At 44.6% G+C, this 15,936-nt stretch overlaps 1 protein-coding gene across 1 annotated transcript in view; it reads left to right on the top strand.

The window, feature by feature from the left end:
- LOC135521340 (T-cell-specific surface glycoprotein CD28-like) overlaps positions 1–15,720 on the top strand; it is a 66,442-nt gene extending 50,722 nt beyond the window's left edge. The window contains exon 3 of the mRNA XM_064947257.1: positions 15,563–15,720. Within this exon, the coding sequence (XP_064803329.1) occupies positions 15,563–15,720 (158 nt within the window). The remainder of the gene's footprint in view (positions 1–15,562) is intronic.
- The last annotated feature ends 216 nt before the right edge of the window (positions 15,721–15,936 follow it).

Below are 15,936 nucleotides of genomic sequence, written 5' to 3'. Positions count from 1 at the left end.
AGATCTATAACAGAACCATACTATCCCAGCCTGGTCCCAGATCTAAAAGAGAACCATACAATCCTAGCCTGGTCCCAGATCTATAACAGAACCATACATTCCGAGCCTGGTCCCAGATCTATAACAGAACCATACTATCCTAGCCTGGTCCCAGATCTATAACAGAACCATACTATCCTAGCCTGGTCCCAGATCAATAACAGAATCATACTATCCTGGCCTGATCCCAGATCTATAACAGAACCTTACTATCCTAGCCTGGTCCCCGATCTATAACAGAACCACACTATCCTGGCCTGATCCCAGATCTATAACAGAACCATACTATCCTAGCCTGGTCCCAGATCTATAACAGAACCACACTATCCTAGCCTGGCCTCAGATCTATAACAGAACCATACATTCCTCGCCTGGTCCCAGATCTATAACAGAACCATACCATACTGGCCAGATCCCAGATCTATAACAGAACCATACTATCCTAGCCTGGTCCCAGATCTATACCAGAACCATACTATCCTTGCCTGGTCCCAAATTTATAACAGAAACATACAATCCTACCCAGGTCCCAGATATTTAACAGAACCATACTATCCTAGCCTGGTCCCAGATCTATAACAGAACCATACTATTCTAGCCTGGTCGCAGATCTATAACAGAACCATACATTACTAGCCTGGTCCCAGATCTAAAACAGAACCATACAATCCTAGCCTGGTCCCAGATCTATAACAGAACCATACAATCCTAGCCTGGTCCCAGATCTATAACAGAACCATACTATCCTAGCCTGGTCCCAGATCTATAACAGAACCATACTATCCTAGCCTGGTCCCAGATCTATAACAGAACCATACAATCCTAGCCTGGTCCCAGATCTATAACAGAACCATACTATCCTAGCCTGGTCCCAGGTTTATAACAGAACCATGCAATCCTACCCAGGTCCCAGATCTATAACAGAACCATACTATCCTAGCCTGGTCCCAGATCTATAACAGAACCATACTATCCTGGCCTGGTCCCAGATCTATAACAGAACCATACTATCCTAGCCTGGTCCCAGATCTATAACAGAACCATACTATCCTAGCCTGGTCCCAGACCTTATAACAGAACCATACAATCCTAGCCTGGTCCCAGATCTATAACAGAACCATACTATCCTAGCCTGGTCCCAGATCTATAACAGAACCATACTATCCTGGCCTGATCCCAGATCTATAACAGAACCATACTATCCTAGCCTGGTCCCAGATCTATAACAGAACCATACTATCCTGCCTGGTCCCAGATCTATAACAGAACCATACAATCCTAGCCTGGTCCCAGATCTATAACAGAACCATACTATCCTAGCCTGGTCCCAGATCTATAACAGAACCATACAATCCTAGCCTGGTCCCAGATCTATAACAGAACCATACTATCCTAGCCTGGTCCCAGATCTATAACAGAACCATACAATCTAGCCTGGTCCCAGATCTATAACAGAACCATACTATCCTAGACTGGTCCCAGATCTATAACAGAACCATACTATCCTAGCCTGGTCCCAGATCTATGAACAGAACCATACCATCCTAGCCTGGTCCCAGATCTATAACAGAACCATACTATCCTAGCCTGGTCCCAGATCTAAAAGAGAACCATACAATCCTAGCCTGGTCCCAGATCTATAACAGAACCATACAATCCTAGCCTGGTCCCAGATCTATAACAGAACCATACTATCCTAGCCTGGTCCCAGATCTATGACAGAACCATACCATTCTAGCCTGGTTCCAGATCTATAACAGAACCACACTATCCTAGCCTGGTCCCAGATCTATAACAGAACCATACTATCCTAGCCTGGTCCCAGATCTATAACAGAACCATGCTATCCTAGCCTGATCCCAGATTTATAACAGAACCATACTATCCTGGACTGTGCACAGATCAATAACAGAACCATACTATCCTAGCCTTCTCCCAGATCTATAACAGAACCATAATATCCTAGCCTGGTCCCAGATCCAATACTATCCTAGCCTGGTCCCAGATCTATAACAGAACCATAATATCCTATCCTGGTCCCAGATCTATAACAGAACCATACTATCCTAGCCTGGTCCCAGATCTATAACAGAACCATACTATCCTAGCCTGGTCCCAGATCTATAACAGAACCATACTATCCTAGCCTGGTCCCAGATCTATAACAGAACCATACTATCCTAGCCTGGTCACAGATCTATAACAGAACCATACTATCCTAGCCTGGTTCCAGATCTATTACAGAACCATACTATCCTAGCCTGGTCCCAGATCTATAACAGAACCATACAATCCTAGCCTGGTCCCAGATCTATAACGGAACCATACTATCCTAGCCTGGTCCCAGGTTTATAACAGAACCATACAATCCTACCCAGGTCCCAGATCTTTAACAGAACCATACTATCCTAGCCTGGTCCCAGATCTATAACAGAATCATACTATCCTGGCCTGATCCCAGATCTATAACAGAACCATACTATCCTAGCCTGGTCCCAGATCTATAACAGAACCACACTATCCTGGCCTGATCCCAGATCTATAACAGAACCATACTATCCTAGCCTGGTCCCATATCTATAACAGAACCATACATTCCTCACCTGGTCCCAGATCTATAACAGAACCATACTATCCTGGCCAGATCCCAGATCTATAACAGAACCATACTATCCTAGCCTGGTCCCAGATCTATACCAGAACCATACTATCCTAGCCTGGTCCCAGATTTATAACAGAAACATACAATCCTACCCAGGTCCCAGATATTTAACAGAACCATACTATCCTAGCCTGGTCCCAGATCTATAACAGAACCATACTATTCTAGCCTGGTCGCAGATCTATAACAGAACCATACATTACTAACCTGGTCTCAGATCTAAAAGAGAACCATACAATCTTAGCCTGGTCCCAGATCTATAACAGAACCATACATTCCTTGCCTGGTCCCAGATCTATAACAGAACCATACTATCCTAGCCTGGTCCCAGATCTATAACAGAACCACACTATCCTAGCCTGGCCCCAGAACTATAACGGAACCATACTATCCTTGTCTTGTCCCAGATCTATAACAGAACCATGCTATCCTAGCCTGATCCCAGATCTATAACAGAACCATACTATCCTAGCCTGGTCCCAGATCTATAACAAACCATACTATCCTAGTCTGGTCCCAAATGTATAACAGAACCACACAATCCTTGCCTGGTCCCAGATCTATAACAGAACCATACTATCCTAGCCTGGTCCCAGATCTATGACAGAACCATACCATTCTAGCCTGGTTCCAGATCTATAACAGAACCACACTATCCTAGCCTGGCCCCAGAACTATAACGGAACCATGCTATCCTTGTCTTGTCCCAGATCTATAACAGAACCATGCTATCCTAGCCTGATCCCAGATTTATAACAGAACCATACTATCCTAGCCTGGTCCCAGATCTATAACAGAACCATACTATCCTAGCCTGGTCCCAGATCTATAACAAACCATACTATCCTAGCCTGGTCCCAGATCTATAACAGAACCATACAATCCTTGCCTGGTCCCAGATCTATAACAGAACCATACAATCCTAGCCTGGTCCCAGATCTATAACAGAACCATACTATCCTAGCCTGGTCCCAGATATTTAACAGAACCATACTATCCTAGCCTGGTCCCAAATCTATAACAGAACCATACTATTCTAGCCTGGTCCCAGATCTATAACAGAACCATACATTACTAGCCTAGTCTCAGATCAAAAACAGAACCATACAATCCTAGCCTGGTCCCAGATCTATAACAGAACCATACTATCCCAGCCTGGTCCCAGATCTAAAAGAGAACCATACAATCCTAGCCTGGTCCCAGATCTATAACAGAACCATACATTCCGAGCCTGGTCCCAGATCTATAACAGAACCATACTATCCTAGCCTGGTCCCAGATCTATAACAGAACCATACTATCCTAGCCTGGTCCCAGATCAATAACAGAATCATACTATCCTGGCCTGATCCCAGATCTATAACAGAACCTTACTATCCTAGCCTGGTCCCCGATCTATAACAGAACCACACTATCCTGGCCTGATCCCAGATCTATAACAGAACCATACTATCCTAGCCTGGTCCCAGATCTATAACAGAACCACACTATCCTAGCCTGGCCTCAGATCTATAACAGAACCATACATTCCTCGCCTGGTCCCAGATCTATAACAGAACCATACCATACTAATATAATGGTCCCAGATCTATAACAGAACCATACCCCATCTTGGCCAGAGCCACACATCGGCCCAGATCCCAGATCTATAACAGAACCATACTATCCTAGCCTGGTCCCAGATCTATACCAGAACCATACTATCCTTGCCTGGTCCCAGATTTATAACAGAAACATACAATCCTACCCAGGTCCCAGATATTTAACAGAACCATACTATCCTAGCCTGGTCCCAGATCTATAACAGAACCATACTATTCTAGCCTGGTCCCAGATCTATAACAGAACCATACATTACTAGCCTGGTCCCAGATCTAAAACAGAACCATACAATCCTAGCCTGGTCCCAGATCTATAACAGAACCATACAATCCTAGCCTGGTCCCAGATCTATAACAGAATCCATACAATCCTAGCCTGGTCCCAGATCTATAACAGAACCATACTATCCTAGCCTGGTCCCAGATCAATAACAGAACCATACTGGTCCCAGATCTATAACAGAACCATACTATCCTAGCCTGGTCCCAGATCTATAACAGAACCATACTATCCTGGCCTGATCCCAGATCTATAACAGAACCATACTATCCTAGCCTGGTCCCAGATCTATAACAGAACCACACTATCCTAGCCTGGCCCAGATCTATAACAGAACCATACATTCCTAGCCTGGTCCCAGATCTATAACAGAACCATACCATCCTGGCCTGATCCCAGATCTATAACAGAACCATACTATCCTAGCCTGGTCCCAGATCTATACCAGAACCATACTATCCTTGCCTGGTCCCAGATCTATAACAGAACCATACTATCCTAGCCTGGTCCCAGATCTATAACAGAACCATACTATCCTAGCCTGGTCCCAGATCTATAACAGAACCATACAATCCTAGCCTGGTCCCAGATCTATAACAGAACCATACTATCCTAGCCTGGTCCCAGATCTATAACAGAACCATACTATCCGAGCCTGGTCCCAGATCTATAACTAAACCATACTATCCTCTTCTGGTCCCAGATCTATAACAGAACCATACAATCCTAGCCTGGTCCCAGATCTATAACGGAACCATACTATCCTAGCCTGGTCCCAGGTTTATAACAGAACCATACAATCCTACCCAGGTCCCAGATCTTTAACAGAACCATACTATCCTAAGATCTATAACAGAACCATACTATCCTGGCCTGATCCCAGATCTATAACAGAACCATACTATCCTAGCCTGGTCCCAGATCTATAACAGAACCATACTATCCTTGCCTGGTCCCAGATCTATAACAGAACCATACTATCCTAGCCTGGTCCCAGATCTATAACAGAACCATACAATCCTAGCCTGGTCCCAGATCTATAACAGAACCATACTATCCTAGCCTGGTCCCAGATCTATAACAGAACCATACTATCCTAGCCTGGTCCCAGATCTATAACAGAACCATACCATCCTGGCCTGGTCCCAGATCTATAACAGAACCATACTATCCTAGCCTGGTCCATGATCTATAACAGAACCATACTATCCTAGCCTGGTCCCAGATCTATAACAGAACCATACAATCCTAGCCTGGTCCCAGATCTATAACAGAACCATACTATCCTAGCCTGGTCCCATATCTATAACAGAACCATACAATCCTAGACTGGTCCCAGATCTATAACAGAACCATACTATCCTAGCCTGGTCCCAGATCTATAACAGAACCATACTATCCTAGCCTGGTCCCAGATCTATACAGAACCATACCATCCTAGCCTGGTCCCAGATCTATAACAGAACCATACTATCCTAGCCTGGTCCCAGATCTAAAAGAGAACCATACAATCCTAGCCTGTTCCCATATCTATAACAGAACCATACAATCCTAGCCTGGTCCCAGATCTATAACAGAACCATACTATCCTAGCCTGGTCCCAGATCTATGACAGAACCATACCATTCTAGCCTGGTTCCAGATCTATAACAGAACCACACTATCCTAGCCTGGCCCAGATCTATAACAGAACCATACTATCCTTGTCTTGTCCCAGATCTATAACAGAACCATGCTATCCTAGCCTGATCCCAGATTTATAACAGAACCATACTATCCTAGCCTGGTCCCAGATCTATAACAGAACCATACTATCCTAGCCTGCTCCCAGATCTATAACAAACCATACTATCCTAGCCTGGTCCCAGATCCATAACAAACCATACTATCCTAGCCTGGTCCCATATCTATAACAGAACCATACAATCCTAGCCTGGTCCCAGATCTATAACAGAACCATACTATCCTAGCCTGGTCCCAGACCTATGACAGAACCATACCATCCTAGCCTGGTCCCAGATCTATAACAGAACCATACTATCCTAGCCTGGTCCCAGATCTATAACAGAACCATACTATCCGAGCCTGGTCCCAGATCTATAACAGAACCATACTATCCTAGCCTGGTCACAGATCTATAACAGAACCATACTATCCTAGCCTGGTCCCAGATCTATAACAGAACCATACAATCCTAGCCTGGTCCCAGATCTATAACGGAATCATACTATCCTAGCCTGGTCCCAGGTTTATAACAGAACCATACAATCCTACCCAGGTCCCAGATCTTTAACAGAACCATACTATCCTAGCCTGGTCCCAGATCTATAACAGAACCATACTATCCTGGCCTGATCCCAGATCTATAACAGAACCATACTATCCTAGCCTGGTCCCAGATCTATAACAGAACCATACTATCCTTGCCTGGTCCCAGATCTATAACAGAACCATACTATCCTAGCCTGGTCCCAGATCTATAACAGAACCATACATTCCTAGCCTGGTCCCAGATCTATAACAGAACCATACTATCCTGGCCAGATCCCAGATCTATAACAGAACCATACTATCCTAGCCTGGTCCCAGATCTATGCCAGAACCATACTATCCTTGCCTGGTCCCAGATTTATAACAGAAACATACAATCCTACCCAGCTCCCAGATATTTAACAGAACCATACTATCCTAGTCTGGTCCCAGATCTATAACAGAACCATACTATACTAGCCTGGTCCCAGATCTATAACAGAACCATACATTCCTAACCTGGTCTCAGATCTAAAACAGAACCATACTATCCTAGCCTGGTCCCAGATCTATAACAGAACCATACAATCCTAGCCTGGTCCCAGATCTATAACAGAACCATACTATCCTAGCCTGGTCCCAGATCTATAACAGAACCACACTATCCTAGCCTGGCCCCAGAACTATAACGGAACCATACTATCCTTGTCTTGTCCCAGATCTATAACAGAACCATGCTATCCTAGCCTGATCCCAGATCTATAACAGAACCATACTATCCTAGCCTGGTCCCAGATCTATAACAAACCATACTATCCTAGTCTGGTCCCAAATGTATAACAGAACCACACAATCCTTGCCTGGTCCCAGATCTATAACAGAACCATACTATCCTAGCCTGGTCCCAGATCTATGACAGAACCATACCATTCTAGCCTGGTTCCAGATCTATAACAGAACCACACTATCCTAGCCTGGCCCCAGAACTATAACGGAACCATGCTATCCTTGTCTTGTCCCAGATCTATAACAGAACCATGCTATCCTAGCCTGATCCCAGATTTATAACAGAACCATACTATCCTAGCCTGGTCCCAGATCTATAACAGAACCATACTATCCTAGCCTGGTCCCAGATCTATAACAAACCATACTATCCTAGCCTGGTCCCATATCTATAACAGAACCATACAATCCTTGCCTGGTCCCAGATCAATAACAGAACCATACAATCCTAGTCTGGTCCCAGATCTATTACAGAACCATACTATCCTAGCCTGGTCCCAGGTTTATAACAGAACCATTCAATCCTACCCAGGTCCCAGATCTTTAACAGAAGCATACTATCCTAGCCTGGTCCCAGATCTATAACAGAACCATACTATCCTGGCCTGATCCCAGATCTATAACAGAACCATACTATCCTAGCCTGGTCCCAGATCTATAACAGAACCACACTATCCTAGCCTGGCCTCAGATCTATAACAGAACCATACATTCCTCGCCTGGTCCCAGATCTATAACAGAACCATACTATCTTGGCCAGCTCCCAGATCTATAACAGAACCATACTATCCTAGCCTGGTCCCAGATCTATACCAGAACCATACAATCCTAGCCTGGTCCCAGATTTATAACAGAAACATACAATCCTACCCAGCTCCCAGATATTTAACAGAACCATACTATCCTAGTCTGGTCCCAGATCTATAACAGAACCATACTATTCTAGCCTGGTCCCAGATCTATAACAGAACCATACATTACTAGCCTGGTCTCAGATCAAAAACAGAACCATACAATCCTAGCCTGGTCCCAGATCTATAACAGAACCATACTATACTAGCCTGGTCCCAGATCTATAACAGAACCATACAATCCTAGCCTGGTCCCAGATCTATAACAGAACCATACTATCCTAGCCTGGTCCCAGATCTATAACAGAACCATACCATCCTAGCCTGGTCCCAGATCTATAACAGAACCATACTATCCTAGCCTGGTCCCAGATCTATAACAGAACCATACCATCCTAGCCTGGTCCCAGATCTATTACAGAACCATACTATCCTAGCCTGGTCCCAGATCTATAACAGAACCATACAATCCTCGCCTGGTCCCAGATCTATAACGGAACCATACTATCCTAGCCTGGTCCCAGGTTTATAACAGAACCATACAATCGTACCCAGGTCCCAGATCTTTAACAGAACCATACTATCCTAGCCTGGTCCCAGATCTATAACAGAACCATACAATCCTAGCCTGGTCCCAGATCTATAACAGAACCATACCATCCTAGCCTGGTCCCAGATCTATTACAGAACCATACTATCCTAGCCTGGTCCCAGATCTATAACAGAACCATACAATCCTACCCTGTCCCAGATCTATAACAGAACCATTCTATCCTAGCCTGGTCCCATATCTATAACAGAACCATACATTCCAAGCCTGGTCCCAGATCTATAACGGAACCATACATTCCAAGCCTGGTCCCAGATCTATAACGGAACCATACTATCCTAGCCTGGTCCCAGGTTTATAACAGAACCATACAATCCTACCCAGGTCCCAGATCTTTAACAGAACCATACTATCCTACCCTGGTCCCAGATCTATAACAGAACCATACTATCCTGGCCTGATCCCAGATCTATAAAAGAACCATACTATCCTAGCCTGGTCCCAGATCTATAACAGAACCACACTATCCTTGCCTGGTCCCAGATCTATAACAGAACCATACAATCCTAGCCTGGTCCCAGATCTATAACAGAACCATACTATCCTAGCCTGGTCCCAGATCTATAACAGAACCATACTATCCTTGCCTGGTCCCAGATCTATAACAGAACCACACTATCCTAGCCTGGCCTCAGATCTATAACAGAACCATACATTCCTCGCCTGGTCCCAGATCTATGACAGAACCATACTATCCTGGCCAGATTCCAGATCTATAACAGAACCATACTATCCTAGCCTGGTCCCAGATCTATACCAGAACCATACTATCCTAGCCTGGTCCCAGATCTATAACAAACCATACTATCCTAGTCTGGTCCCAAATGTATAACACAACCATACAATCCTAGCCTTGTCCCAGATCTATAACAGAACCATACTATCCTAGCCTGGTCCCATATCTATAACAGAATTCATACAATCCTATCCTGGTCCCAGATCAATAACAGAACCATACAATCCTAGTCTGGTCCCAGATCTATTACAGAACCATACTATCCTAGCCTGGTCCCAGGTTTATAACAGAACCATACTATCCTAGCCTGGCCCCAGATTTATAACAGAAACATACAATCCTACCCAGGTCCCAGATCTTTAACAGAACCATACTATCCTAGCCTGGTCCCAGATCTATAACAGAACCATACTATCCTAGCCTGGTCCCAGATCTATAACAGAACCATACTATCCTAGCCTGGTCCCAGATCTATAACAGAACCATACTATCCTAGCCTGGTCCCAGATCTATAACAGAACCATACAATCCTCGCCTGGTCCCAGATCTATAACAACCATACTATCCTAGCCTGGTCCCAATCTATAACAGAACCATACAATCCTAGCCTGGTCCCAGATCTATAACAGAACCATACTATCCTAGCCTGGTCCCAGATCTATAACAGAACCATACAATCCTCGCCTGGTCCCAGATCTATAACAGAACCATACTATCCTAGCCTGGTCCCAGATCTATAACAGAACCATACATTCCAAGCCTGGTCCCAGATCTTTAACAGAACCATACTATCCTAGCCTGGTCCCAGATCTATAACAGAACCATACAATCCTAGCCTGTCCCAGATCTATAACAGAACCATACTATCCTAGCCTGGTCCCAGATCTATAACAGAACCACACTATCCTAGCCTGGCCTCAGATCTATAACAGAACCATACATTCCTCGCCTGGTCCCAGATCTATAACAGAACCATACTATCCTGGCCAGATCCCAGATCTATAACAGAACCATACTATACTAGCCTCGTCCCAGATCTATACCAGAACCATACTATCCTAGCCTGGTCCCAGATTTATAACAGAAACATACAATCCTACCCAGGTCCCAGATATTTAACAGAACCATACTATCCTAGCCTGGTCCTAGATCTATAACAGAACCATACTATTCTAGCCTGGTCCCAGATCTATAACAGAACCATACATTACTAGCCTGGTCTCAGATCAAAAACAGAACCATACAATCCTAGCCTGGTCCCAGATCTATAACAGAACCATACAATCCTCGCCTGGTCCCAGATCAATCACAGAACCATACAATCCTAGCCTCAGATCTATAACAGAACCATACAATCCTAGCCTGTCCCAGATCTATAACAGAACCATACTATCCTAGCCTGGTCCCATATCTATAACAGAACCATACATTCCAAGCCTGGTCCCAGATCTATAACAGAACCATGCGATCCTAGCCTGGTCCCAGATCTATAACGGAACCATACTATCCTAGCCTGGTCCCAGGTTTATAACAGAACCATACAATCCTACCCAGGTCCCAGATCTTTAACAGAACCATACTATCCTAGCCTGGTCCCAGATCTATAACAGAACCATACTATCCTGGCCTGATCCCAGATCTATAACAGAACCATACTATCCTAGCCTGGTCCCAGATCTATAACAGAACCACACTATCCTAGCCTGGCCTCAGATCTATAACAGAACCATACATTCCTCGCCTGGTCCCAGATCTATAACAGAACCATACTATCCTGGCAAGATCCCAGATCTAAAACAGAACCATACTATCCTAGCCTATTCCCAGATCTATACCAGAACCATACTATCCTAGCCTGGTCCCAGATTTATAACAGAAACATACAATCCTACCCAGGTCCCAGATATTTAACAGAACCATACTATCCTAGCCTGGTCCTAGATCTATAACAGAACCATACTATTCTAGCCTGGTCCCAGATCTATAACAGAACCATACATTACTAGCCTGGTCTCAGATCAAAAACAGAACCATACAATCCTAGCCTGGTACCAGATCTATAACAGAACCATACAATCCTAGCCTGGTCCCAGATCTATAACAGAACCATACTATCCTAGCCTGGTCCCAGATCTATGACAGAACCATACCATCCTAGCCTGGTCCCAGATCTATAACAGAACCATACTATCCCAGCCTGGTCCCAGATCTAAAAGAGAACCATACAATCCTAGCCTGGTCCCAGATCTATAACAGAACCATACTATCCTAGCCCTGTCCCAGATCTATGACAGAACCATACCATCCTTGCCTGGTTCCAGATCTATAACAGAACCATACATTCCGAGCCTGGTCCCAGATCTATAACAGAACAATACTATCCTAGCCTGGTCCCAGATCTATAACAGAACCATACTATCCTAGCCTGGTCCCAGATCTATAACAGAACCATACTATCCTAGCCTGGTCCCAGATCTATTACAGAACCATACTATCCTAGCCTGGTCCCAGATCTATAACAGAACCATACAATCCTCGCCTGGTCCCAGATCTATAACGGAACCATACTATCCTAGCCTGGTCCCATATCTATAACAGAACCATACAATCCTAGCCTGGTCCCAGATCTATAACAGAACCATACTATCCTAGCCTCGTCCCAGATCTATAACAGAACCATACATTCCAAGCCTGGTCCCAGATCAATCACAGAACCATACAATCCTAGCCTGGTCCCAGATCTATAACAGAACCATACAATCCTAGCCTGTCCCAGATCTATAACAGAACCATACTATCCTAGCCTGGTCCCATATCTATAACAGAACCATACATTCCAAGCCTGGTCCCAGATCTATAACAGAACCATGCCTGTCCCATATCTATAACAGAACCATACATTCCAAGCCTGGTCCCAGATCTATAACAGAACCATGCGATCCGAGCCGGGTCCCAGATCTATAACTAAACCATACTATCCTCTTCTGGTCCCAGATCTATAACAGAACCATACAATCCTAGCCTGTCCCAGATCTATAACGGAACCATACTATCCTAGCCTGGTCCCAGGTTTATAACAGAACCATACAATCCTACCCAGGTCCCAGATCTTTAACAGAACCATACTATCCTAGCCTGGTCCCAGATCTATAACAGAACCATACTATCCTGGCCTGATCCCAGATCTATACCAGAACCATACTATCCTAGCCTGGTCCCAGATCTATAACAGAACCACACTATCCTTGCCTGGTCCCAGATCTATAACAGAACCATTCAATCCTAGCCTGGTCCCAGATCTATAACAGAACCATACTATCCTAGCCTGGTCCCATATCTATAACAGAACCATACAATCCTAGACTGGTCCCAGATCTATAACAGAACCATACTATCCTAGCCTGGTCCCAGATCTATGACAGAACCATACCATCCGAGCCTGGTCCCAGATCTATAACAGAACCATACTATCCTAGCCTGGTCCCAGATCTAAAAGAGAACCATACAATCCTAGCCTGTTCCCATATCTATAACAGAACCATACAATCCTAGCCTGGTCCCAGATCTATAACAGAACCATACTATCCTAGCCTGGTCCCAGATCTATGACAGAACCATACCATTCTAGCCTGGTTCCAGATCTATAACAGAACCACACTATCCTAGCCTGGCCCCAGAACTATAACGGAACCATACTATCCTTGTCTTGTCCCAGATCTATAACAGAACCATGCTATCCTAGCCTGATCCCAGATTTATAACAGAACCATACTGTCCTAGCCTGGTCCCAGATCAATAACAGAACCATACAATCCTAGTCTGGTCCCAGATCTATTACAGAACCATACTATCCTAGCCTGGCCCCAGAACTATAACGGAACCATGCTATCCTTGTCTTGTCCCAGATCTATAACAGAACCATTCAATCCTACCCAGGTCCCAGATCTTTAACAGAACCATACTATCCTAGCCTGGTCCCAGATCTATAACAGAACCATACTATCCTGGCCTGATCCCAGATCTATAACAGAACCATACTATCCTAGCCTGGTCCCAGATCTATAACAGAACCACACTATCCTAGCCTGGCCTCAGATCTATAACAGAACCATACATTCCTCGCCTGGCCCCAGATCAATAACAGAACCATACTATCCTGGCCTGGTCCCATATCTATAACAGAACCATACAATCCTAGCCTGGTCCCAGATCAATAACAGAACCATTCAATCCTACCCAGGTCCCAGATCTTTAACAGAACCATACTATCCTAGCCTGGTCCCAGATCTATAACAGAACCATACTATCCCAGCCTGGTCCCAGATCTAAAAGAGAACCAGACAATCCTAGCCTGGTCCCAGATCTATAACAGAACCATACTATCCTTTCCTGGTCCCAGATCTATAACAGAACCATACAATCCTAGCCTGGTCCCAGATCTATAACAGAACCATACTATCCTAGCCTGGTCCCAGATCTATGACAGAACCATGCCATCCTAGCCTGGTCCCAGATCTATAACAGAACCATACTATCCCAGCCTGGTCCCAGATCTAAAAGAGAACCAGACAATCCTAGCCTGGTCCCAGATCTATAACAGAACCATACTATCCTTTCCTGGTCCCAGATCTATAACAGAACCATACAATCCTAGCCTGGTCCCAGATCTATAACGGAACCATACTATCCTAGCCTGGTCCCAGGTTTATAACAGAACCATACAATCCTACCCAGGTCCCAGATCTTTAACAGAACCATACTATACTTGCCTGGTCCCAGATCTATAACATAACCATACTATCCTTGCCTCGTCCCAGATCTATAACAGAACCATACATTCCTAGCCTGGTCCCAGAACAAAAACAGAACCATACAATCCTAGCCTGGTTCCAGATCTACAACAGAACCATACAATCCTAGCCTGGTCCCAGATCTATAACAGAACCATGCGATCCGAGCCTGGTCCCAGATCTATAACTAAACCATACTATCCTCTTCTGGTCCCAGATCAATAACAGAACCATACAATCCTCGCCTGGTCCCAGATCTATAGCGGAACCATACTATCCTAGCCTGGTCCCAGATCTATAACAGAACCATACATTCCTAGCCTGGTCCCAGATCAATAACAGAACCATACAATCCTAGCCTGGTTCCAGATCTACAACAGAACCATACAATCCTAGCCTGGTCCCAGATCTATAACAGAACCATGCGATCCGAGCCTGGTCCCAGATCTATAACTAAACCATACTATCCTCTTCTGGTCCCAGATCAATAACAGAACCATACAATCCTCGCCTGGTCCCAGATCTATAGCGGAACCATACTATCCTAGCCTGGTCCCAGATTTATAACAGAACCATACAGTCCTACCCAGGTCCCAGATATAAAAACAGAACCATACTATCGTTGCCTGGTCCGAGATCGAAACAGAACCATACTATCCTAGCCTGGTCCATGATCTGTTACAGAACCATACTATCCTAGCCTGGTTCCAGATCTATAACATCACTAATAGAACCATACTATCCTCACCTGGTCCCATATCTACAACAGAACCATTCTATCCAAGCCTGGTCCATGATCTATAACAGAACCATACTATCCAAGCCTGGTTCCAGATCTAAAACAGAACCATACAATTCTAGCTAGTCCATGATCTATAACAGAACCATACATTCCTTGCCTGGTCCCAGATCTTATTTCTTATTACGGGCTTCTTGTGTGTTCTGATTGGTTCACAGAGAAGCAGTGTCTGAAACACCATGATCCACTGGCCAAACATAGTTGTGTGGAGGATCCTAATCCCCTCCTTCTGTGTCTGCTGCTGGTGGGATGTGGGGTGCTACTCCTCTACAGCACCATCCTCACCATCATCGTCGTCCTCATCTGGGTAGGTTGATCCAGCACAATGACAGAGCCTGCGTTCCAAATTGCAGCCTGTGGTAGGCCACTTTACTGCATCATGCACTTTATGGAACTACGATAGAAAACAGTCAGTGTAATCCTCGACACAATTTAAAATGTATTGTCTGGATAGGTCTTTTTTCAACTGTCACATAAAATCAGTCATTTGGGACGCAGACAGACTGACAGCAACATGTCAGACAGACTGACA

Source organism: Oncorhynchus masou, chromosome 29, assembly GCF_036934945.1.
Source record: "Oncorhynchus masou masou isolate Uvic2021 chromosome 29, UVic_Omas_1.1, whole genome shotgun sequence".
NCBI lineage: Eukaryota > Metazoa > Chordata > Actinopteri > Salmoniformes > Salmonidae > Oncorhynchus > Oncorhynchus masou.
This window is presented reverse-complemented; position numbering and strand designations above follow the sequence as displayed.